This window comes from Solanum lycopersicum, chromosome 6 (genome assembly GCF_036512215.1).
Source record: "Solanum lycopersicum chromosome 6, SLM_r2.1".
NCBI classification, from domain to species: Eukaryota; Viridiplantae; Streptophyta; class Magnoliopsida; order Solanales; family Solanaceae; genus Solanum; species Solanum lycopersicum.
The window spans coordinates 44,234,764-44,261,975 of NC_090805.1; the positions used below are offsets into that span (position 1 = coordinate 44,234,764).

At 32.5% G+C, this 27,212-nt stretch overlaps 3 protein-coding genes across 4 annotated transcripts; 2 read left to right on the forward strand and 1 right to left on the reverse strand.

Annotated features, from left to right (window-relative positions):
• The first annotated feature begins 599 nt into the window (after positions 1 to 599).
• On the forward strand, positions 600 to 1,076 carry LOC101252498 (uncharacterized). The gene has a single exon (XM_004241699.5). The coding sequence runs from the start codon at positions 600 to 602 to the stop codon at positions 1,074 to 1,076; it is 477 nt and encodes a 158-aa protein (XP_004241747.2).
• Positions 1,077 to 15,425: 14,349 nt separating this feature from the next.
• ERF-H7 (ethylene response factor H.7) lies at positions 15,426 to 16,431 on the reverse strand. The gene has a single exon (XM_004241698.5). The coding sequence runs from the start codon at positions 16,110 to 16,112 to the stop codon at positions 15,534 to 15,536; it is 579 nt and encodes a 192-aa protein (XP_004241746.1). The 5' UTR covers positions 16,113 to 16,431; the 3' UTR covers positions 15,426 to 15,533.
• A 3,554-nt stretch (positions 16,432 to 19,985) lies between these two features.
• Positions 19,986 to 26,736, forward strand: LOC101251594 (uncharacterized). 2 transcript variants are annotated; one of them, XR_003247257.2, is made up of 14 exons: positions 19,986 to 20,385; positions 21,792 to 22,212; positions 22,648 to 22,739; positions 22,992 to 23,150; positions 23,301 to 23,637; positions 24,290 to 24,408; positions 24,500 to 24,572; positions 24,641 to 24,861; positions 24,945 to 25,001; positions 25,080 to 25,215; positions 25,458 to 25,580; positions 25,695 to 25,831; positions 26,194 to 26,253; positions 26,330 to 26,736. XR_003247257.2 is itself a non-coding variant. In XM_004241696.5 (14 exons), the coding sequence occupies exons 1-14, from the start codon at positions 20,219 to 20,221 to the stop codon at positions 26,447 to 26,449; spliced, it is 2,256 nt and encodes a 751-aa protein (XP_004241744.2). In that variant the 5' UTR covers positions 19,986 to 20,218; the 3' UTR covers positions 26,450 to 26,736. The 2 variants fall into 2 exon arrangements, 1 of the variants encoding a protein (XP_004241744.2); XM_004241696.5 differs by having other exon boundaries at positions 25,661 to 25,831.
• Positions 26,737 to 27,212: the final 476 nt, after the last annotated feature.

Here is a 27,212-nt window from a genome sequence, read left to right on the forward strand (position 1 = left end):
ATCAATTATTATGACTCGTAGTACTTTATACGTAGTTTACAAATATATAAATTTTATTTCAAAAAAATTAAAAAATTTATGAGCAAATTTCTGATCAAACTTAAATAGTTGGACTCTGAAAACATAAAAAATTGTCAAATAAATTGAAACGGTGGTTATAACAACAATACAAATATATATCCACAAATACATATACTCACACAAAAGCATCACATCACGCACATGAAGAAGCATGCAAAAGTTTTGCCTTTATGTTAAGACTTGAGCTTGCTCTTCATGAAAAATCTAGCACTTTCATGATTACTACACAATTCATGCTTATTGACATACAATATTTGACATCTCAATCTCCATACTCCACACAACTCCTACTTTTTGTCTTACAACTTGTAAACCAACAACTATAAATAGAAACCTTGTTACTCTTACTCATTCATCTACATATCATCATTTTCTTGAAAGCAGTAATCATTTGGTACCCATAAAAAAGAAAAAACACAATGGCACCCCATGGAGAGACAATTACAAAATCATCCTACGTTCGAACAAAAAACGTTACCAAGCCCCCTAGACTCTCCAACGATAATTTACAACGTACAATGTCCGATATTTCTTTCGAATGGAACGCAATATGTCCCGTTGATTCTTCAAATCTACCACCAATTTCCGAAGTAGAAAATGCAAAGTGTGAGTGTTGTGGTATGAGCGATGAATTCACACATGAATATATCGATCGCGTTCGAAAAAAATATTCAGGCAAATGGATATGCGGCTTATGTGCAGAAGCAGTGAACGAAGAAGCGGGAAAAAACGGAGGAAAAAATGAAGAAGCATTATGTAGTCATATGAATTCTCATAGCAAGTTTAATAAATTTGGTAGGGTTTATCCTGTTCTTTATCAAGCTGAAGCAATGAGAGAAATGTTGAAGAAAAGTAGTAGAGATGGAAGGGGAATACTTAGAGCAAAATCTATAAGTCCAAGGGATAAAATTGTCACAAAGAAGGGTACTACTGGGATTGCAAGAAGTACAAGTTGCATTCCAGCAATTACTAAAGAGATCAATGGGCTTAATTAATTAATTGACCTAGATATTTTGATTTAGTGGGATAATATGTTGTTGAATTAATAATGTTTAATAACAAGATTTGGACTAATTAAACTATTGTGTTAGTTACTCTACGAGTTTTTTGGGGTTAATTAGTTCAGGTTTTTAACCTCTTTTTTTTTTCTCTCATGTTATGAGGGGTTTTATGGTCACATTTGTAACTCAAAAATGTGACTGACCAAATTTATAGGATGCATGTTTAATGTTGGTCTATAATGTATTTATTTTATTCAAATTGATATGATCTATTTGAGTAAGATTTTAAATAATATAATCGGTGTAACTCTTGATTTTACAGTATAAAAGATGTATTTTTGAGATTGATGATAAGTCAAATTAGTGGGATGCTAAATTATTATCAGCAATATTCTGGCTAATCCATTATTTTTGTTGAGTGTATCTTGCATTATTCCTCTCTTGCTCTCCTCTTAACTTTTTGTCTCTTTCATCGCTCTATTTCATCGTATTTAATATAGTACTAGTTTCATTTATCCAATTTAACAGTGTATTGTTTTATCTAGATATGTGCATGTTACAATTGCTTCTGATTGGACACTAATATATTCAGTGATTTGTGATAGTATCTAGTGTATTTATGTATAAATATATATATTTCGTAAATTGATATAATTATTCATAGATACATGTTAGTATAATTATGTATTAACTAGTGGCCTTCAATGGCTATTAATATCATACATAGTAGAAGTATTAAGTATATCTAGTTGATAGAGTATTAATGATTGTGTAATTAGGTACAATATTTTCATGCAACTCAAGCTAATCCTACTAATGGGATACTAGAGAGCGGGTGGACCGGGCAGATTTTTGAGAGGCCCGATTTTGTATTCAAGAAAAAAGCCCATAAGGAGCCCATTATAGTTATCATCTTATAGCTAAATATCTATAAATTATTTTAAGGAAAATTATATATTGTTGACACCCAATTTTGACCATCTCCGATAGAAATTAATTCATGAGCTTCTTAAATTTTCCAAGCAATTTAAAATAATTAGTTTTATAAATTTTTAAGAAAAAAAATATAAAGTTTGTGTTATTTTGAATTGTTTTGTCATTTCTTATAACTTTTGAATAATATATATATTTTACATAATTATGTATATAATTAGTATATTTTATGATTATTCAAAAAACCATCTCAAAAATATTTTAATTTTAGTAAGTATTCTATTTAACTAATATAGTTTAAATTATGGTTATATTTTGAACCACTATTTTATAATTTAAATAATTATATTACTAAATTAAAGAAGCTCGTTGATTAATTAATACAAATTCGTTTTATTTAAGGTTTAGCCGAATTTATTATCTTAACTCAATTTGGCTATTTATCAAATTTAACCCATTCTTTAAATCCACCAAAAGATCTTAGTTTTGGGCCATTTACACACTCCCTTTAATTTCCAGGCCCATTTTTTTTGTTCTTCTTCTCCCAGCCCACTAGATTAATTCCTAATCCAGCCCACACCAATTACTCCCCTCCATCCCAACACACTTCAACGGCCCACCAAACTAAAATGGCAACCCAAAACAATTCTCAGCCCAACACTCCCTTAAAGTGGGTTAAAACCTCATTTCTTATAATAGAAATACAATTGTAAATCTAAAAGGATTGGCCCATAGATACTACAATTGATGAAAAAAAGAACTCTAAAAATTCTCCCTCTATATAAACTCCTTCCGTTTTCGGAATAGAGGTGGGAAAATTTTTAGTTGAAATTTCGTTGTAAGGGTCTGCCGGAGTAAATTTCTTTCTGTTTATCATTGAAATACCAAGAAATTCGAGAAAACATTGCAAATACTTTGAAAACTTCTGATAGACGGAAGAGTTGCTAGTGTCTTGTGTTTGAGTCTAAGTTCGGTGGTGGAAGCTTGCTATCCCACTCGTGTTGTTCTAGTTCGCTGCACCAAGAAAGGTAAATTTCCTTTTGATCTTAATTCGTTTGTCAGCTGAATGTTGCGTTTAGGAATAGGATGAAGTTTTCAAATGCCCCCTTATGAATTTTATGTTGATTTTATCCCCTTTTTCAATGCCTCTGTTTGTTTTACCTGTTATTTTTCTCGCTGATTGGATAACTAATAGACGTTATAGCACCAGTTTGTGTGTGATTTGTTTGTTTGAGTATAAAGTGTATGCTCTCTATTGTCGGAAATTGCAGCCTTGAGATTCATGTTCAAGAAACCTGCTGTTGCTAATAGTAGTAGCGATCAAACTCTATTAATGTCATACGGTTAAACATGTCGTGTTTTGGATCGCATTTTGTTTTTTTTTTCTTTGTGTTTGATGTCAGCCGAAATGGTTTCCAGTAGCTCAGTTATACATAAGGGAAATTTAGTCTATCAAAATACATCTCCGATCCATATGGTGTTTCTTTCTTTTCTTCTTGCAAATCATATTCGAATCATCCTCATGTTTGTCAGATATGGTAGTATTGATTTCACTGCTTTCCCTCTTTCCTTTATTGTTGATGATTTCTCTTACAAGCATGATAAATGAGTATCGTTATCCCTTTAAATCTTGCTTTAAGTGACTGTCTGTGTGACGTTATTAGTTTCTTCATTTAAATGGATTAACTTGTAGTTAAAATTGGTGGGGGAAGGCTGTTGAGTTCAAGTTTGTTCATTCCCTTCTGAAATTAGTATCTCACAGAGATACACTTTGGCTTATTCGAGTGTTGTGTAGTCGGTGCTAAGAAGTTAATTAATTTGATCTTAAATGTGATCCAATGTTGCAGTTGCCAAGTTTGGTTTCGCTGATTTATTGATCATCTCTTGTTTGTGGCATTTGAACTCGTTCTTTGATTACGGCTTTAAATTTGCATAGTCCATTTGTTAAAAATGAGGTTTTGTAGTATAAGTGTCTGATCACTATGATTTCTCCCTTAATTTTCTTTCTCCCTTAGCATTTGCCAAGCTCATGATCACTGCCAACCCTTTGCTTTGTTGACGTGTGGTTTCGTTTATAGTTATTACTTGTTGTTCGGTCAATCCTTTTATCGGAGGTTAGGAGATATTATTATTGGATGCTATTGCTTATCATTTTATTTTATTTTTCTTTCTTGTGCATGTGAACCCCTTTCGAGTCCATGATGGACTCATCTCTTGCATTTCCTTGAGTCTCTCCCGTCTTCAAGTCAGTTGAACTGCTGGTTCATGGAGCAGAGGAGTCACAGCAGTGTTGCTGGAAATTACAGTTGCAGATGTTGAGAAGCTGTATACCAGCCATATACATGTTTTATACCATGATATACAGGTAGAAAATGCACAGGAACTCCGAACTCAAAATCTGGGATGATGGCAGTGGAAGTACACTGCTGAAAGAGAGTTTTCAACTTTCGAAAGTTGAAAATCAGGCTGATATACATCCTGTATACCGTGATATACAGAAACGCTATATTATGAATATGTGTAAAAAATGTGAATTGCAGGTTAACGTATGGGGACGCCGATTCTAATTAAAATACGAGATTAGCCAAGAATATGTACATAGGGTGCAGCCCGTATACATTGGTATACATCTTTTGGGCGACGATATACAATTGTTAAACAGGTTTAAAAAATTATACAGGTAAATACGCAGAAACGATATGGGAAATACAGGGCAAATCATGAGAACTCGTATTCAAACAAATACAGGGATCAAAAGTTCAATACGGATTGGATATATACAGTATACCATCATTTTGTATACTTTAATTTCTTTTCAGGAGATGGGCCAGGGCAGCAGATTTTTTTAATAGGCCCAAGGGGCCAAATATTTTTTTTGCAGGATTTTAATTGGTAAAAGGGCCCAAATCTAAATTATTAGATTAGGACAGGTGGGCCAATGCCCAATTGAATGAATTTGGGCAATTAAGCCCAAGTTCAAATATTTTCTCTCTTTGTTTAATATTTGTTTGAATTAATTAGTGTTTTGGTATAATTTAAATAATCTCCTAAATGATAGCCATGTTTTATTATTTTAAATTTTACTATTTTATTTACTTATTTTATTTCATTTACTTTTATCACAAATTAGTTTTCCTTAAATTAAGTCTCTTTGAATATCTCCTTTAGAAATAAATAAATAATAATAATAATAATAATAATAAAATGAAATAAATTTTCTCTTTAAGTCATTTAGTCAAATCGCCGGTCAACTGCGAGTTAGCGGGCATCCCGAGGGCCTAATACCTTCTCGGGATGTACATTGAACTTCGAACCTTTGTTTTTCAATTGATTTTAATCTGTTTTAAATCTTTTGAAATTTTTTCTTGATTTTATCAAAATCAAGTGGCGACTCCATAATTTTGAAAAGTCGATTTTTCTTAAACAATGAGATTAATTGATTTTTCAAATCGAGTCACCTTCAAAACCATTTTTAATAAAACTAATTTATAGTATTTTTTTTAAGTAAAACATATATAATAGCAAATCAATAACCTAAAATAAATGGAGTAGCTAGGGTTTGATTTAATTGTGCTCCATAACAAACTTTAGCTAAAGTTTGTCAGGCGTCTGTCTCCCAAAAATCTCGCTCGCCACTCTCCATTCTCGCTCGCCTCCCTCGCTTTATACACAGAAGTGTATAAATCTGTTTCTGTTTTGTATAAAGCGAGAGAAAATTATATATACACATGCAAAAATATATATCTTCGTGTTATACACTTAATTATACAATTTATAAACATTTTACTTCAAATATTGCAGAGAAAAAGGCAAACGAATTATACAATTGCGAATTATACAATTGCAGTGAAATACAATTTTCTCTAACTTTATACAATAGAAGTTTATATATTGTGTTTATGTTTTTGTATAAAGCGAGAGAAAAACATATATTTTCTTGCTATACACTTATAATTATGCAATATATATACATTTTAATTCGATTCAACTGTATGCAAAGCAAATTTCATAAAAATATTGCAGCGAAATAGGCAGCGAATTATACAATTGTGCATTATACAATCGCAGTGAAATAGGATAGCGAATTATACAATTGCAGCGAAATAAGCCAACGAATTATACAATTTAGGCCAGCGAATTATACAATTGTATATGTATAGTGAATTATACAGTTTTATGTTTGCTATGGAGCACAATTATGCAAACTTTACTATAGCATATAAATATAAAATTTTTGTTTGCTATATATGAAAGTTGCCCATTATTTTAAAGGAAAAATTAGATGAGTAATTTTTAATAAATCTTTGTTGACACCCAATTTTGACCCGCGTTTGGTATACGTTAATTATCGAGCTTCCTAAATTTTCCAAATATTTTAAATTAATTGGTTTTATAAAATTTACGAATATGATAACATAATACATGAACTTTATGTTACTTCGAATACGTTTTAACATAATTTTCAATAATATATTTTTACATAATTATGTATATAAGTGGTATATTCTACGGTTATTCAAAAACCAAAATAATATATGTTCTTGTTTGTTAAGCAATCCATTAAACTAGTTTACTTTTGTATTTCGAATCACTATTTTTTAACTTAAAATAATTTTATCACTAAATAGCGGAGCTCGTTAATTAAATTATACAAATTCGTTTTTCGTTTTACGGTTTAGCCTTTACTTTATTTTTATTTCGTTATTTTTGTTAATTTGGCCATCCTTTAAAAAACCATTTCAGCCCACACCATTCCTTCACCTACCAGGCCCACTCCTCTCAACCCAAATTATTTTCCATGACCCAGTATTCAAGCCTATTTACCCTTTTACAGCCCAAAACATTTAAAATACCCAACCTTCCCTTTAATCTAGCCCAACTCTTGACCCGTTCCCCGACCCAAACTCCTGACCCGACCCATCCCCCTCATCTTCCCCTTCCCTTCGTCCCATTCCCAGAACAGAAAAAAACGACAAAGAAACCCAGAAAAACGCAGCAGAACAGACGCGACTTCAGACCCAAAAACGGAAACGTCCCCTCTCTCGCGTCTCTCCCCACGCTCTCTCGATCTCTCCCCTACTCGTTTTCCCTCCACCCACGCCATTCCCAGAAACAGTAACGCTACAAACGACCCCAGAGAGAACGCAGAGAAAGCAGACTCCGAAAACGGAAATCTCTCCCACACCCACGCGACTTCTTCCCCCCCCCAACGTCTCTTTCTTCAACACACTGCACCGTGTACAGTGCTTTTCGACGAGCAGACCTGCGTTTTCGTCCCTGAGACGGGAGATGAGGACACGTCGCATCGCCTAGGACACCCATCCCATCTCGACCGTCTCTCCCTCCTTCCCGGTTCCGGAATGGGGCGAAATTTTCAGAAAAAAGTGTTTCTCCATTAACGGAAAGGATTTCAAATTTTGAAATCAATAGGCTCGAAATTTCCCGCCCTTCCTCTTCCGAAAACCCTATTTTTCTCCCTCTATAAAAACACCCTCCATTTTCAGAATAGGGGCGGGATTTTATGAGGTTTAAAAAAGAATTTCAGAGGGAGAATTAAGAAATCGTTAGTTGAAGTTTTTGTCCTCTTCCTGTTGTTGTTGTGTGGACTAGAAAGTTTGGGTTAGAGATTTTCATCGAAAAATTCGAAAAAGCAGAACTTAGGTTGGACATTTTTGGGTTTGAGAATTTAGAGTGTTGGAGTTTGGAGGGTTAGAGATTCTTTTTCTAGAGAGTAAGAAAGATTTAGTTTCTGTTTCAAGTTTTCTCTTCTCAATCGACTTTAGGCTGGTCTGATATCGAGTCTTCTTCTTAGACTTCTTATTCGGGGTTGGGAAATTTTGAGATTGGAAATTTCTAAGGTCGAAAGTTATCCTTCCTCTTCGTTTTCAGAGAGAAGTCGACAGAGTTTTAGAATTTTCTAAACGTAGGGTGTTCAAAATAGAGTTTCGTTTCAGTTTCGATCGAGACACAGCGTCCTCGTTCCGGTGAAACCAATTCCTTCAAGCTTTGTTGAAATCTCAAGTTCGTGTGTGGAATCGCCTCCCTGCTCGTATCGTCCTCGTTTCGCTGCTTCCGAACAGGTAATATTCCCCTGTCTCTCATTATCTTCTCGTCTCTTCTATTTCGAAATGCTTCCTCGTTGTTTTGTGCTTCGGATGCTGCTGATGTAGGTGTTGTTGGTTTTGTTTCGTTCTGGGATTAAATTTGTTGACATTTAAACGTATACTATAGGGTTTGCTCGTTGTTTGTTAGTACACTTGTTCTTGGTCGTTCCGTCTGTTTAGTCATAATATCAAATTAAAATCGGCATGGTTATGATTACTGTGGGGTCCTTTGACTGTCAAAGTCCAAGTTTGTTGTAGTTGTCTTTGTATGAACATGATATTTTTGCGAAGTGTAAACGAATCTTGGAGATATGAATGCATGTTATAGTTGGCTCGTTAGCCCTCTTATCAGCATCTGTCAGTTAGAATGCTCGTTCGTGTGCTTGTATGTTTGAGGACAGTCTTTCTTCGTTTCGTTCATCTCATTTTCTTCAACTTGGATAGCTGCCTTATTCGATTTTATTCAGTCAGTCGTATTTGAGCTTGTAGGCGGTAGGTGTATGCTTGTTTAAACTGATATGGATATTGTTTTGATGATACTGGGTTGTGGAAATGCATATTAGGATTGGCTATTTGTTTTGTTCGTTGAGTCTGAAATGGCTTACTTAGTCTCAAGGTTGTCTTTAAAATGAGTTGGGTGTTGGTTTCGCTGTTCTTAGGAATATTTGAGTAGTATTGCATGCTAAAGAGAGCCTTGTTGTGCTTGTGAATTTCGTTTATTCTAGTTATTTGTTTTAAAAGAAAATGTCAAATCTCATTTCTTTTGTTTCGTGGCATGTGAAAACTCCCTTCGAGTCCATTTGGGACTTCGTTCTTTTCCTCGCCTTTCGGAAGAGCCATAAAGGCTCGGAAGATTCCCATTGAGTCAATCCATCGAGGCGAATGCATACGGTTCAAATACCTTGAAGATTGAAGAGCTTGAAGAAAAGGATTAAATAGTTCTTTTATTTCGTATTTTGTACTGTATTTGTAATGGGCATAAGCCCCCTTGTCATTTGTATTTTCCTATTTTATTCTGTATATTTAGATTAGGACAGGTACAAAATGGGTCGAAACCCAAAAAGCAGGTGGGTCCAAGTTTCGGTCAAGGCGAACAGAACGCGAAGACTTGGACCCAAATCTCTCTCTCTCCCTCTCTCTCTCTCTCTTTATTACTTTGTTTGTGCGTTCGTTTAAATTCTCGTTAGTATTAGGATGGGAAAAATCCAAACCCCTCGGAACGCCTATCTATTTTATCAAACTTAAGAAGTTTAACTAATGGTGGAATCTCAAAGAGATAAATATTTCGAAACTTGTAAAGTTTGCCTAGATATCGTGAGAAGTTCAAAATTTGCAAGTCTTTAAAACAAAATAGTCAAATAAGTTAATCGCCGGAAAACCGTATTAGCGGAGTGTTTTAGGTGCCTTCAACACCTTCTTAAGACACTATTAGGAATCCCGAACCCTTTAACATTTTCCAAACAATTTTCCTGTTTTAAGTTGTTTAGAAAATAAGTTTTCTTAATTTTCTCAAAATTAAGTGGCGACTCCAAAAAAGTCTAAAATCCTTTGGAAAAAAAACGAACTCTTTTCAAAATCACTTTTTTTCGATAAAACAATCTTTACTAAATTTTATTTTTAGTGATACTTTCTACATATTACTATTTACAGTAATACATAGTTCTACTATGATAAATTTGTACAATGTATTAATAGTGAATTATGAATGCAATATAGATATAATATAAGTGTTTTAAAATATATTATGTTTGTTAGGTAAGAAATTGATATAATTTATTATAAGTATAATAAAGTATGTGATAAATATATTATTCATAAATAAAATTTATTTTATAAATTTTTGTAATATGTATTAAAGTTGTAATTTTTTTTTTAAAAGTGTTTCCTCAAGGGGCTTCAATAGATAAGTCAAAGGAACATGGAGGGGGGGGTCAACCTGAATAAAAAGGAAAGATAAAAAAGGAAAGATAAAAAAGGAGGAGGGTTGCTTCTCGTCACATAAACTTACAAAAAATTCTAAAATTCACGTATTAAAATTGTTGTAAAAATATACTATAAGTATGGAGTAAAAATTACCTTAGGTTGAAACCGTCATCATTTTCCAATTCTTTCATATTGATTTGATCTTGTATTCAGATTAATTATACTCTCAAGTAATTAAATGTTTTTTGGTTATAGAATTATTTGGCTTGACAAGTGAGATGACTACTCAAACTTATATTTTGCAATTAAACTTTGGCTCTCATCGAAGTAAACAAGTCAGTATTATTGCTTCTTTCATATCCACTGACGGATTAATTTAGGCAAGACTAATAAAGTTTTGTGTAAATTGTTATTTAGCAGATAATCTTTCCTTAAACATATCAATGTACTACCTCTTAATCATCAATTTATTAAGTTTTTGAACCAATCAAAACATGTCCCTATTAGACAGTTTCCATGGACCATGTTAAGTTGATTACTTATAAAAAGCACTAAAATACTACATTAATTTTCTTAAAAAATCTTTATGACAAGCAGCTCAAGAGGGTTTTCTTGAAATCATTGTAGCAAATTAACTACCTCCTTTATGTAAAAGTCTATCTAATTAAATACTATAGAGTAAAGAAACTGTTTAAATAATTCTTTAATTTATGCGTAGTTTGGCCAGATTTGTTTATATTTCCAGAAGTGTGTAATTTGTCCGTCCATATTGCTTAATTGACAAAAGAGGAGCTATAAAATAAAAAATTTAAGAGTACATCGAGATATTTTTATTTTTGCTCCATCCTTAACTAGTAGATTCGTCACCTTATTCTACTCGCGAAAGTGATGCGTGATATCGAGGCCCTAAGTTATTGCATCAAATACCTGCATACATTTATTTGAGATAAAGTTATAAATTCATGATCTTTATTAATTAAGATTGATTACTTCAATAAAGTAGGTGCAAATTAAATCTCGTTGGATTTTATGTTGCTATAGGCTTCAGAAATATTTTTAGAAAAATGATAAATGTCTATAAGAAAATATATTTAGCAACAGTTAAAATATTGTTGTTAATTAATTCCAGCTGAAATTAATTTTTGGCGTAGTGAAAGCAAAGTAATAATTCAGTTAAGTCATCTCAGTGCTCATTAGAATCTATAAGATAAAAATAAGATTAGATAGCTGGAACTGTGGATTAGTAAATTTAAATCATTAATCATGTAATTTGAGACTCACCTAAAGCAAATAGTATTTTGGAGTATAGTATGAGTTGAAATATTTTGTAATTAAGGATTATGCCCAAAAAATCTAGCTAGGAGTACCTTTTTAAGGAACAGATGAGCTGGAATTGCAATTTGGGAAGATGTGATATCCAGCTCCTTAGTAATTTCGTTTTTGTTATTATTATTAGCACTTTTTTGTTTCTCTTAATGGTAGTTATAATCCAGATTAACGTTTCAAATAATTGGAGTTTATCTCATAAATTTCCCATACTTTAATGATTAGAAAAATAATACTGACACGATAGGCTAACAAGAATAAAAGTGAGACTATCGTTACTTTATCGGACATGATAGAATTATGTCAAATGGTGGACAAACATCAAGGAAAAAAAAAGTTATTTCGCAAATATATGAAGAATAATATATAGTGAAATAAAATACTATAATGTACATCATGCCACTATCGATTTCTTCGATTAAAATACATAATACAAGTGTATATAAAAAAAAATATGTCATCATTAAAGGTGGTTCATTTCATTATCAATTCTATTAAAAAAAAATTAAACGTGAAATGTAAATTTGATTTCTAGAATTTTTCACCTACTTTATTAAGCTCTACTTCATTAATATGTCTTTTTCGAAATTGTGTACGTTCTAGAAAACGACGATCAGTCATTGGTAAATCGTAATCAACCTCGATAATTAAAATGCAATTGACTGATCCATGTTAATAGCGTGATGATTGTCTGCCCTATTTTGTAGGAATAAATTAAAATAAATCTCTTTAAGTTGATTATGATTGAGAACTAATACCAAATATATTATGTATTCTCTTGACTTTCTGCTCTTTTAACATTGGATTGTAATGAACAAATACGATAATGTAATATCATGATTCATGTACTTAATTCACAATTTTGTTAATTTTCAAAAGGAAGATTATTTAAATTATGTAAACGATGATACATAAGGATATTTCTTGGGTTAAATGATTGTCCTATCCTTGAAGATTGAAGATTTGATCTAACCGCTAAAGAGTATATTATAATTTTTTTTGGTTTCCCACCTAATACATAAGGACATTTCTTGTGTTAAATGATATTGTCCAATCCATGAAGATTTGATCTAGTTGCTAAAGAGTATACTATATATTTTTGGTTTTTCACTTGTTGATCGGAGTACATATAAGAGCTCTTTGATTAAATTTGAATCATTCACTGCGGGATCATATTTTCTCAATACCCTCGACCCAAACTCAGAGTCGAAACATTTGATTAAAGATGAAACTGTATCACGACCCATTATACAAAGTATACTATATATAAATCTTCATAGTTCACAGTATAGACTATAGAGGATGATTAATCAAAAAAATTAGTTGTTCTAATTTGTACATAATTGATATGACTAATCTGAAAAATAAAATAACCTCATCACATGGACGTACATCATGGAAAAGATAAGTGTCGAGACAAAGAGATCTTAATTAACTGTCACTTTACCTGGCTAATTAATAGAGAGATGGTACGTAGAGAAAAACAAAATTGTAAGTATATTGTTTAAACTAAGGACTAAATTAGTTTATTGTTTAACCATATATGTAAATAATATTATATATGGTCCATAAATCCATATGCAAATAGTCCATGCCCTATTGGAGGAGTAGGGTATCCCAATTAAGGTGATGATACCTTCAAACAAAGAAAAAATATACTTGTAAGGAGGAATCATTTTTGGTGGAGCATTAATTCTCTCCTTCTGAGCTTTTGTTTAATTATCCCTCTATTTAAACTATTCCTCCTATGGTCTAATTCTTTAACTATAAAGCCAAGTTAGTTAGTTGTCATCGAAAAAAAATAACTTTTAACAGTAATAAAACATTCCGATTAATAGTATTGTGGAAGTGTCATATGACAAAGAATGTGATGTATATGAAAGATTTGTATTTATTGTAAAAATTCTGTTCTCTCTATGATTAATATCTCCTTTTTTTTTTTCAAATCTCATAACTTACTATAAAATCTTTCAATGTTTCTTTTCATGGCAAGAATATCATTTATGATATAGAGGATGAGATTAAGAAATTGATTCAGAGTTTTAACAGAGTAAAATCATACAATCATTAATAACTACTTCCACATCTTAGACTCATAACTCTACAAATCACACGATAAGACAATCTTCAACATTGCTATAAGGCTCATCTTCGAAGTATTGTTTTAAAGATCACTTGTAAACTTTTGAAAATACTAAAATGGATCACCATAAAAAAGAAGAAAAAAAAGCAAAAGTATTTATGTGGAAGATATATATTATCAGGAGATGATGATCAGACATGAAAGATAGACCATAAATAGGGGAATATGTTTCACAAGAAGGAGGCATATAAACAGCGACTAAATAGTTGAGTTAAAAACATATTGAAAACGAACCAAATGTATGAATGCAAAACGTGGCTGCATTAATATAATAGATATTAAATGAAAGGTGCATATTGAATCAATGATTGCCGGATAAGACCCTTTTTTTGTACAAAAAATTTCACCACTTATCCTTTTCAAAATAATTACTATTGTAATTTATAAACATTTTAGAGCATAATCTAAAAGTTAGTCGATTGTATAATATAATGTTTTGTTATTAATCCTAAACACTATAATGTTTTTTTTTTAAAAATCATATGTCCCCGAAGGAACTTTTAAAAATAGGGGCAAAATATGAATAGTGACAAATTAAAAGGAACATTTGAATAAAATGACCAGTACATTTTGTATCTGCTTAAAAAGTTCTTCATTTAACAAAACCAACGAATAGATCTTAAAATAGAGTTACAGTTCTGCTTTAATACAAAAACAAGATGCGCCAAGTTATTTAAAGATTTCACCATAGGAGACTAACATAAAAGAAAATGCCTTTAATAGAAGGAATAAAAAGAACATAATGATAGGATCGAAATAATTAGGTGTAATGCGGAAGCTATTAAAGCAAACATCAAAAGACCATGAGTAAGAATACAAATGGAAAAATATATAAAAAGATACAAAAATTTAACGTGATCTGTCAATTGACCTACATCCACAAAGGAAATGAGCAATCCACCATAAATATGAGAGTAAAAAATATATAGAGAGCACAACCTCAACCAATTCACTTGGAATACAAGGAGGTTCACAAAATTCAAGTAATTCACCATAAATATGAGAGTACAAAATATATAGAGAGAACAACGTCAACTGATATACTCGAAATACAAGGAGGTTCACAAAATTTTCTCCCAAATTCAAAACTCTCAAAAACCCTAAGAATTACGTTGTGAATGTTGATTAAGTTAAAAGGAACGATCTCTATTTATAAAGTGTTATACCTTTTTTCTACAAATTGGATAATAACGCTATACGAAAATGACATGTTAACCTTCCAAATTGAGAAAATACCTACCATTTACTAGAGTACTCGTTATTTTTAATTTTCTATCAACCCCGACCCGGCCCCTACCCACCATTTACATCAACACAAGTTCTGACTTTTGATTGCAAATTCGGTTGGAGGGGGGCCTTTCAGGACGATAACATCAATAATAACAATATATCAATGTATTTAACAAGTAAGACTTTATTACGGAATAACGTGACATAATTATATTACCTCAATTAGATGAAAAATATATGTTATATGTATAATTTTAGTATAAATAACTTAAATTTACACGGCATTACATCCTCTTTAACAATTTAATAACGTTATTTGGCACACCACAAATGGTTGTAGTAATTAATTTCAAGGTTGATTACTCTTAATTACTTTATGTGTCCTTTAAAAAAATTCATTTGCGTAATGAAGGTAAAGTTGATGAAGTAAGCAAACAGTTTAAGACTGTTCAAAGCTATTGGTACACTTGATGTTAAAATTTGAAGTTTAAAATTTAAAATCGTAATTTTTAAAATTTAAAATCACAATAAAAATTACTTGAATTAAAAACTTATAATCAAATAAATATTTGAAGATAAATTTTTAAATCTGATTCGAAACTCACGATGAAATACCAGATAAGCAAAGTATATACTGCTCATATTGTGTTCTTCGATATGCTATAAAAAGTACACATAATAATATACTAACTAATAAATATTTTTATTTTTATTTATATTATGTATATACATAAACATGTTCATGAAAATCCAAATGTCTAAAAAAGGGAAAAAAAATCACACAAATTTTTCTTATTTCATCATTTCAAAGTTGCTAAGAATTAAACTGTTTCCAACAGCATCTTGCTCAAAAAGATACCCATCAAAGTCGCCATCTGATGCCCACCACGGTGGGTACAGCCACCCGTCCACTGAATCACTGATCTTCAATTCGGTCTTCGATTCTTCCGACTCAAAACTTCCGTCCAAGCTTGGAAGCTCTATAATTTCACCCAGTTCCTCCGACGCCGACGTGATTTTGTCAATTGAACTAACAGAGGATGTAGAAGAGACATAATTTAGATCCTCCATTGCAGCTGCTTCAGCTGCAGCAGCTTGAACATCTCTCGGTGAGAGTGAAATTGGGCGAGGCAATGAGTCAATTAGGTGAGGGAAATTTAAAATCGATGAGTCCTTTTTTATGCTCAATGCAGCGACGTCGTGTGCTCTAGCCGCCATTTCTGCAGTTGGATAAGTCCCGAGCCAAATGCGTGACTTTTTACGCGGTTCGCGAATTTCAGACACCCATTTTCCCCAACTTCGCATACGAACTCCTCTATAAATTGGGTGTTTATTACCTTTTTCATCACTCTCTCTTATTCGCTTTGACATTTAATTAGTATAATTTCCTCGAATAGTAAATACCTTAACTTTAATCTTATAATTATAAATACGAATTATTATAAGATGGATGTTGAGAAGAAAGAGAAATATTTATGATCAATTGAATTCTGACATACTGTATTAATATATTAGGATCGAAGAGTTCCTTTATGAAAACAGGGGAGAAAAAAATAATCAAATGTGTCAATTTCTACTTTAGAGAAGAATGGGAATGAAACATGGAAAAAGACAAAAATTGAAGTATTTTTGGGAGAGAGGAAATTGGAGTGTGTTTTTCTCAGAGAGAAATGGACTTCATTATCATACATTCTGAACAAGCTTAATATATATATTTATATATGTCAGGTGTAGAGAATTATTACTTGTCAAATTACAAAGAACGTCTGTAATATAGACAAACAATACGTAAAATATTAGGTTTAGGTTATTAAATTTGTCGTACGATTTACTTTGAACGTTAAAATAACACTTTATTTCTATTAAAAATATGGATGACGAATTGACGATTAACCAACCACTACTAATGCATCTTTAATACTAACAAAAATGATTTAAAGTAGTTTAAAATATACATATTGATTGTGTAAACTGTAAAGTACTTCTAAATTTATTAGCGTATTTGAATAGGTAACCTATCATGGTTTTTTTGTCTAGTTCATCTCACTTTTTTATGAATAACTGATTATCATAACTACATTTAATTTAACCAAGTAATATACTCCATATATTTCATTTTAAATACCAGAATTTTTCTGGACAACGAGTTTAAGAGAAATAAAAAGTTCATATTTTGTAATTTCAAATAAAATATATGAACTTTTTATCGTCATTAACAATAAAACATGAAAAAAATAGCATTGCTATTTTTAATTTAAAAATAATGAAATTGATGGAATATTTTTTTTTCCATACTGCATTATTTCTTCCATTAGTGAAGATGAAAACCTTCCAAAGTCCCAAAGCATTATTTTAGAAAACTAACCAACAAGAAGGTATAGTCACTATCATGCTAAAAAGGGTCCCAAAAAAGCTCAATAAAAGTCCATGTTCTTAAATGTAGTTATTTATAGCTTGTAAATTAAAATCATCCACGTACTCTTCTTTCATTTGTACATACATGGGATGCAACCATTATACCTTTGTCCCTTAACACGTGCTCCACTTTAAAATCACAACATGACCCATCTCCTTATATTGGTGAAAGGCCACCTCCTACTTTCTCTAATTTAAAAATAAATAAGCCTCATTTATTTATTCTAAACGAATAATGATAATAAAATATTAAATATAATTTCACTAGTCCAATATGAGAGGATAGAATATATAAGCATGCATATTGTTTTCTTATTTTGTGAAAATGAAAAGACGATTTTCTTTAACAACATTTAAAAGGCATTAACTACGGGAAAAATAATTGGATCACAAAGGGAATTTACTGTATGCAATATAATATTTTATATTTTAAAAGATATTATTTTCACCGTTCGAATCTATAAATATCAAAATAGCTAATAGTTTCGCAGTTTTCCGTGTACATCATTTTACAACATATATCTTTGATTTGTTTAAAAATTAAATAGCACGTCACAGTTAGTGACGGATGAATGTTTAGTTGACTTACGATTAATGAAACTAATAAGTAGCCGTTTGGCAAAATTGCGTGTGCATAAATTGCACTGATTTTTTGAAAAGGAAAATGGAAGATGAGTTACTAATTTTAAAGTAATTTTGACTCATTTCATAAAATTATTTTTTACTTTTTAAAACTAATATATATTCAAATACAATTTTAAACTTAACTTCAAATATTACCTCGTATTTTTGTTCAAACCCTACAAAAAGGAGATAGAGTAATAAAGTGCAGTACTAGTACAGTTAAAAATACTAATTTTGGACCAGGTTCATCATTTCTGTAACAATCCTCTCTTTTTCCCTATTCTACTTATGACATTCTTGTGATAGTCACAGCACAAAAACTTGTTTATTTTTTCAGTAGCAAGATACTTCGAGAAAAGTGACACTTGTCTTGAATGTATTAATCCAAACGGCCTTACACCAACCAACAGGCATTATAATACTAATGCCTAAGTCATAATCATTTTGTTAACAATTGATGAGGTAAGGGCTGGCAAAATAAATGGACAACTTTCATATATAGCCATTTAAAAATATCTTAATTATTAACTATAGTTATAATATGATAATATAATTCGTAGGTAAATGTTATATGGATGATAAGAGGCGAGTAAAATTGGAAGAGAGAGGAGAGAGGAGAGAGACAAAAAAAAGATGAACGAAGGTGAATTATATATGTATATCGGTTAGATAATTATATATTATACATATGTATATGCATATATGGCAAGCAAATTGAGAGGGAGGAGAGAAGCGAGTGAGACTGGGAGGGGGAGGAGAAGGCGAGCGAGAATGGGAGAGGGAGAAGAGAGGCGAGCGAAAGAGGGCATAGAGTGGGAGAGAGGTGGATTGTATATTATACATATGCATTTGTATATATGGCAAGTGAGATTGGGAGAGGGAGGAGAGAGAAGAGCGGGATTGGAAGAGAAAGGAGGGAGGCGAGCGAGATTGAGAGATACGAGAGAGAGAGGACAAATAGTGGGAGAGAGATGAATTGTATATATATATTAGTAGATAATTGTATATTATACATATGTATTTGTATATTCTGGCGAATTATACATATACAAGCGTGACTAATTATACAAACTCGAAGTTAGTCCACATAATTAATGCATTATATTAGTCGTGAATAATAATTATAATAAATTATAACTATGATGAGTAATTTAATAGTATAAATTTACTTAATCGCATAATTTTCCATAATAAAAGATGGGTAAAAGGATTAAGGAATTTTGGGCTACTAGAAAAGGCCTTAGAAGCTGGACCCAAAATAGACGCTTCATTTTCATAGTTAAAAAGGCCCAAAGAGAAAATAGGCCGAAATCCTCTAGGAATCACTAAAGGATCTTTACGCAAATAGCCAACTGAATTCACTGTTTATTTTCTTAGCCAGTATACATATTTTGTACATTGATCCCCCACCCACCACCCAAAAGTTACTTAAAAGTACCATATAAATATTTTTGAGATAGTATTAAACACTTAAAAATAAGAAAAAATATCAATACATAATTTTCAATAAATTATTATCTTTTGTAATAAATCACTTTTTATCTTTTTTTAAAAAAAGAATCACCTTTTATCTTGATTTGTCAATTGTCACAAGTCCGTTTCAATAATTGTGTTATAATATTAATGATCATGATTCACGATATGTTTGTTTTTATTTTTCTACTATATAACTTGTCGTGAGCACCATCAACACTAGAAATTAATCTAAATCATTAGCAGTTTTGAAAATGTGAGTCTTTCTTGCACATTTAAGTTTTGAGCACCATATAATTGCTCGTCTTTTTTACACTTTCTCTTCACTTATAATTCACGAGCTCACTCTAAATACAAATAACCCTTTTTCTTCATGAAAGGTGCGCATTCTTTAAATTATTACATTCATAACATAAATATCATGATATTTAAATTTCACTACGTAACTCAAGTATTTTAAACCTCTTAAAATATAAGTTTCATACGTAACAATTACATAAAATTTACTATATTCATAAATTTATTTAAAAATTATTATACTTTTGTGATGTGATGCACTTCACTTTTTTAAAATAAACTATTTTATTTTACCTTTTTATATGATAATTTGTAACCCACACGCATCTTTAATTTATTTTTGGTCATAATTTTCTTTAACTTTCTAAAAAACAATATTCTCTGTCTTATTAAAAAGCATATGACATAAATTAGGACAAAAAAATAAAATATAGCAATTCATAGTTGCCCACTAACAAAGATTATGATGTACTTTTCCTTTCCTAACTCATTCATATAAAAATGTAGACTTTTTAATATAAATTTAATTTTTTTTTTAACTTCAATTTCGTTTAATTTTTTTTTTTTGTGCCACTTCTTAATCAGTGATACCGTCGATTTTCCTCGTAACAAACTAAATTGAATTTAGGGGTAGCTGGTTGGAGCTAAATCCCAAGTTGGATTTAGGTATGGAACTGCCAAATAATATCAATTTGCAGATTTATTTCTCTCTCTGCCTCGATGGCTTCGCTTTTAAATACTCCCTTTTCACCCCTATCCATTTTCTTCTTTCCTTTTTCCTCGCCTTTTCAATGGCTTCCCTTTTCGCTCTCCGAATTTCCAGTTTACACAATCAGTAAGTTCTCTCCTAAAATTTACTCTTTTATCTTTACTTGTATGCATCGAATTGTTGAATCCTCAAATCGGGAAGAGTCAACGCGAACGATTTGCTCCTTTGTATTTCTTAATCGAGTAATGTCGATTTGTTGTTGAAGCTTTTGCCTTTTAGTACATCAGATTCATTTGGGGGCGGGGGAGTGAATGCCCAGTCTGTGTTTGGGGAATTAATAAACATTAGTTAATGGTGGAGTATATTTGTGGATTTGTTCTTGTTCCGTGAGATAAGGGAATGGGAATTTTAAGTCGAGACACTGAAATCAGCAATCGTTCCATTCTTGAGCTAGCCCAAATTCACTTCTCTACACATATCTTGTAGGAATAGATGTTATAACTAAAATATAAAGCATCAATCTTTCTATTCTATTTTTTGTTTTGTTAATTATGTAAATCAATTTATTCAGAAAATGTATTGGTACAATCAAAGAAGACTGGCTCAAATGGAGGAGTGACTTAAGAGGTTTCTAAAAAAGTGAATGTCAAGTTCTATCGAATGATTGTGAACCATTTAATATTATGTGGGAAGGAATGTTGGGCTTCTAAGATTGATGGATGTGTGATCATACTAGATTGGACGAATTAGAAATGATCACGTTTGATAAAGGGGACAAGTACATGTAGAAAATAGACTGAGGAAGATTGCTCAAGAACATAACACAGTGAAATCAAATGGTCAATATAGTATCAACTAGTTGGTATTAAAGTTGTTTTACACTTCAATCTAGTTTGGCAAGGTATTCTTGTCTGTGTTAGACTTGTATATCAGTGTAGTGATGAGTGTGAGATTTTGACAAAATCTACTTTCAGAGAACTCCTTATTTACTTATTTACTAATATTTATATGAAGTATGTCCAAATTAGAATGGCGTGGATATAGAGAACATGTATGTCAACCACAACTTGCTTGGTCTGGAGTATTATTGATTGATTTTTAATAACAAGTGCAATGTGAATAAGTCTTCAAGTGTATACAATTCAAGAAGGAAGGAAAAGGTTTTACTATCCTCCAAAATGACAAATGCTAGATTTGATGCTTCTTAGATGATTGTCCTTCATCCAGTGATAACTTCCACTTAACCAGTTCAGTTTAGTTGTCTAAAATTGTGTGTGAGGGGAGTGCAAATCATCCTAACAAATTAACTGCTAACCTTAGATGAGTTTAGTCAGGAGACTATAAGCACCATCTTTAAAAGGTCCAAGAAAGTCTACTAGGTCTGGGGTTCTTAAATTGAAATCACCATCAGAATCTCTAAATCATAGATATTTGTCAGTATACAAAGGTAGATTACAACGTCCTTGAGACGTCTGAATTCTTCATATTTCAGCCATTAAATCGAATTCCCTGATGGATTTTCTGTGCTGCAGAGAAATTGTCAGATCATGGAACTTTACAAAATCTGGTTCTAAGAAACTGTGTTCATCTAATATTAATGTGAATGAGCAGAGTTTTGGCTGTATAAAATATATCATTTTGCAAGGACATCTTTCTGGATCATTGTCCCAAAAGATTCCAGTGAAATGCATTCCTTCAGAAGCACTAGGATCAGTGGCAGCTGCAGGCAACCCTGATCAAAACATTATTATGGTGGACTCTTCTATAATCAGTAGTCACAGGGATGAGATGGAATTCAGCCGAGTCAATTGTCTTGTGTGGGTACTGCATGAATCTGCAAGAAGCTTTTCAGTTGCAGTACAGCCCCTTGAATTGGCTAAAAATGGGCCTGAGCTTGCAATGGCATGGGTTGGGGTGGATGTGCATGCCTGGCATAAAAGCATCGCATATCAGGTATGGAAGTACAACCTGCATTTCTGCTAGTAGAGATTTCTGACACTGCATTTTGTGGTTCAGTTTTAAACTGTGAAGGTTAATATCAATTGAGCTTCCATATTAAAACACTTAGGGGTCGTTTGGTGTGAGGGATAGAAATAAATAGTGATGGGATAAGAAAATAGTGTTGAGATAAAGTTTTTGTATCTTGTTTGGTTGCCATGTATGAGATAACTTATCCCACCATTTATATCATAGTGATGGGATAAGTTATCCCATATACATGGTGGGATAGCTAACCCAGGATAGCTAACCCAGGATAAGTCCAAGGACAAGTTATCCTGGGATAACTTGTTTCCAACCAAATGGCCCCTTAGCTCATAACTATAATAATTGATAATTTTGCGAACTTTGTAACATATGCGACAAATAAAAACGTGTGCTGCTTCACAGGTAGCAATTTATGCTTTGTTCAAAGCAGCAATAGAAGTGGAAGTGTTTCTTTCTCGCAAACGCAGCAACAATGTTTCTTCTGTTCATGAAATGTAAGTTTGACTATCTTGAACTTTTTCACAAATAGACATTAGTGTATTGTTATGTAGTTTAAGTGTTAAGCTTATCAATTTCTGGTTCACTCAGTTTTTATTTCTCCTTTGATAATATTTGTTGTGGAACCCACATCATGCACTCCTATGTGTTTGTGTGTCTTCTATATATGGAGAAGGAAACTGCATGTCACGATTTGACAATTTTTTCTTTTTTCTTATTTTCATGTCCTCCTCCTTGTTTTACATCAGTTTATCCCCAATTACCGACTTTCTTGGAGAGCGCATTGAAAGTCAGTTGAATTTGAGGAATCCGAAGCTGGTGCAATGGTTTAGAACACTGGAGTTGCCACGGATTGCAGGAATGTTCATTCCCCTATTCAAGAAATGGTCTGTGGACTATGCAGGAAGGTATGTCCTTAAAGACCATTGTTTTGTTATCAGGTTATATTAGCTGTCTTCATGATGCAACTAAATGCTCTTGAACAGTAATCTTCTGATTGATATTGCACATGTTCTTCATATCTCAGTTGATAAAACATCTCATACAGAACTATGCAGTGGTGTTGCAGGAAATATCTTGGCAATAAGTTGTTGCACAGCAGTACGGAAATTAGGTTCAGGACGAGTTTCTTGTCCGTTGTGTTCAACTTCAGTTGAAGATGCTTTAGTAGAGCTCATGAACTTGTCACATAGACTTGTTTCAATTGATAAATTGCACTATTTAGCTACTGAGGCTGGATTCGAAGAAGACTTCTTGTTCCATTTTGGTAGAAAGGTTCTGCCAAGTAACAATATTGAAGATGTAGAATTTTGGATAGGATTGGTTCAACGAAAACTCAGTAATGCATTTCACAGAGAAAATGTGATTGCAGACAAGCATAATTTTCACGACAAGGTTAGCATTTACTAATTGGTTTGTAGCCGATTAATTCTGTGAATGATCTCTTTTTTACTGTTGAACAAAACCTGTGGAATAGATCCAAATATATGATATCTCGACGTAACTCTGTCATTGAACTGTGTTTAGGTCTTGAATTCAGAGAGAGAAGGTTACATCTACATGCAATTTTTCTCTCTCTGTATTTTGTCAATTCTGTCTTTTAATGTTATAGAAACTCCATCATGGGACTGATTTTGAGTTGATAAACACCTTTTTTATCCTATCTCTATAAGTTTGATAAAAAGATTAATAATTGATTGAAAACCATGAGGTCTCAAGTTCAAATATCACCGGAGGCAAAAATACAGGTGATTCTTCTCATGAAACCTTGATGGACAAAGTTATCCTGTACCTATGCTGGTGGGAGTTAGAGGGTATCCCGTGGAATTAGTAGAGATGTGCGCAAGTTGGTCAGGACACTACAATTATGAAAAAGATGAAGATTGACATTAACAATGTTACGGAGTAGTTAGTTGGCGGAATTAAAGGTTTGCCCTGGCTAAAAAGACAATGAAGGTTGTTCTGTAATTTGGATGCATCAGTTACTTGTAATTGTGACAAAAAAAAGGTTATATATTGAACTGATTGTAGTTTCAAGATCTGACAGGTTCAAGAAAATAGTTTAGCTACCCTGGGACTTTTTGCATATCTGGGAAGAGAGACAAGATTGTTCCTCTCGGAAATGGGTGTAAAGGATCTTGATGAGCAAACTAGAGATTTTCTGAGGTATTTAAAAGAGAGCCTACTTTCCTTGCTCTAGTCAGTATGGCCTGTTCATTTGGTTGATATTGGACAATTTTGCGCTTTCTCCTTGCAGTTACTTAGAATGTGGTAGCCTTCTTATGCATCCAGAATTCTCCACTCTCTCTGAGTATCAGCTCTTCATGGAGGTAAGTGTTTAAATAACTTGGAAAATATGAAAGAAATAAACGATTGCTGCTGAAAACAACTCCCGCAGGTAGTAGCCAATGAAATTGGATGGCTCGACTTTTATGCTGAATCTGCTAGCAAGTTTTGTGTCAAAAGAAGATCCAAACAACATCCAATTCAAGCGGAAAAAGAAATAATTTTGTACACTGTTTTAACTGTATGCTATGATGTTATAGCTGGATTCGCCCACTATAACAATTCTGCGCAGCAGCCATTAGATGCAAAGTTACTGGACTTCTTGCTTCAGAGGTATCAAATCATTCTGAGTATGTATTGGAAGTCTCAACATAAATGTAGCTCACTCTTAAGCTAATTTCTGTTAATCTCTTTAGTCAGAGTCTGCTGTCTGTGTGTCTGGAGGACTACTGGGCAGCTTATGATAGAACTGGGTATGTTGGATTTAATGACAAAATTTAATCTTCTGTTGCTGAACATTCCAATGATGAGTTGCCTATTCTCTTAAACAGAGAAGTGCAAAAATTTGCTGATAGAAGTGCATCTGATCAGGCAGCATCTTTGTTTAGTAAAGGTGGAATGGGTTCATCCATCATATTGGACGTGAAAGAGAAGCCAATATATCAATATAGATCCAGATTGAATCAGGTACAAGCACCAGATTTAATAAATAGGGACTGCTATACTGAGTTTATTCTTTAGTGAATCACTCTTGGTTCAAAATGTCTCGATATCGACTGTCTGTCAAGAAAATGCATCTCTAGGCATAGTTGAAAGTTCTTACTTCATTGATAAAAAATGATCATCTAATATTTGTGTACAACCTCTTAACTCGGCACTCAGTTTCTGAAACCCTTTATAGAGTGGTAATTTCTTTTATCAAATCACAGGCCACCAGCTCTGCTGTGATGGACCCTGTGACACTGGTGGAGTCGGAATGCTCTACTGCACCCAAACCAATGCATGAAAATTTACTAAGAAAATCTACGACCAAGCTGATATCTGCAAGTGTTGTAAGTTATTATCCAGTTATTCAATCATATCAAAAGAGTTTGCCCTATAGTAGTTAATTTGTTATTGCAATATGCTATAGGATTTCTGGATGGGTACTGAATTGCTCTTTACAGACGTATCGGATGCTTTAGAGCTACTTATAAAGCAGTTGAAAGGCCGTCAACTCACCAAAAGGGAGAGAAAGAAAATGAAGAGAACGCTGGGTGATATAGCTACCCTTGTTCCCATAACCATCTTAATGCTAATCCCTGTAAGGATCAACTATATTAAACAGCAGACTTTCGTTCCTTCTGCTCAAATCTTATATTCTCTGCTGAATTAACTTGTCTTCTGGTCAATTTCATGCTCTATGCTAGAAATGTTTTAGTACCTATAGAACTTAGATGCCGAGGTTGAAAGGACTACAAAGTAAGCAGGCTAAATTCTTCTTTTAAGGAAATGATCCGGAAAATGTGCCATGTCTACCCTGGTTTTCAAGATTACCAAAAAAAGTTAAAAATTGACGCTCGTTTCCACGAAATTGTACTAATGGTTTCACAATGTCAATGTGAATTTTTTTTTCCCGTATTGATGAAAGAGCTTCTCAAAGATTCACTGTGTTAAATTTATCAGGTTTCTGCAGTGGGTCATGCAGCAATGCTGGCGGCAATCAAGAAATATGTTCCAAGTTTGGTAATTAACTGTAATCTATCATTCTATACATTATTCCATCCTGTCATTTGCTTATATGTTAATCATTGTGGCCCAGATTCCTTCTCCGTTTTCTTCTGAAAGGCTTGATCTAATGAAACAATTAAAGAGAACGAAGAAGAAAGAAGTCCAAGCTCGAAGCAGCATAGACAACCCTTCTTCTAAAGTTGTAGAGTGAATGCAAGCTGCGGGAAACAACCTTATTATCATGGTGTTGGTGCAGCTTAACTTCTGTAGAGTGGCAAGAGGCGTTGCACATATACCTTATAATAGCCAATGCAAGAAACTATCAGTAAGAGGAAACAGAAACAACGCTTTTTCACAAGCACATGTACACACAGATCCTGCTAAATTTAGTTCTAGAGAAAGCAACTTTGTTTTTGATCAACTGTATTTTCTCTAGGCGTCATCTGACAATTGTTCATATTTATCCATGGTTTAAAACGAAGCTTTCGAGTTCCTAAATTTCTAATTCTTGCAATCATCTGACTATTTTTCATATTTGTACAGTGTATACTTATGAGCTCTTAGTAGCATTTTCTTTTTACTGAGGAGCAGGTGGATGTTTTTAAAGTATAAGCAAACGTGGGACACAAAAAGAATATATTTTAGGTACTCTTGAGTCGACTCCTCTTTGTTAGATAGTTGCATAACTGTAAACAAGGCGGATCTCAGGGGTAACTGTGTTCATCTTAATTTTTTTTACGCTATTGTATATATAAGGTATTTCTTTTTTTAATTGCATATGTGTATATATTGAATCCTTTGAATACAAGATTAGAAGTTAGCTTAGTTAGTAAGGGTGTTCAAAATCACTTGAAGTTGCACGTTCAAATTCCAGGCACTACAATTTAATTTTGAACCTGTAAAAACCTAAAAACAAAGAGAGATGTATCTCCATTTTCCATTTTTGGGCTGTTGTAAAAGCATAATTCTTTTAG

Bases quoted from the DNA above. Each gene is read 5' to 3' on its own strand.
- LOC101252498 (XM_004241699.5), top strand. From the start codon at position 600: ATGTCCGATATTTCTTTCGAATGGAACGCAATATGTCCCGTTGATTCT.
- ERF-H7 (XM_004241698.5), bottom strand. From the start codon at position 16,112: ATGTCAAAGCGAATAAGAGAGAGTGATGAAAAAGGTAATAAACACCCA.
- LOC101251594 (XM_004241696.5), top strand. From the start codon at position 20,219: ATGGAACTGCCAAATAATATCAATTTGCAGATTTATTTCTCTCTCTGC. The intron at 25,581-25,660 runs GTAAGTTATTAT...AATATGCTATAG, and splicing joins AGCTGATATCTGCAAGTGTT to GATTTCTGGATGGGTACTGA. The intron at 26,254-26,329 runs GTAATTAACTGT...ATTGTGGCCCAG, and splicing joins AGAAATATGTTCCAAGTTTG to ATTCCTTCTCCGTTTTCTTC.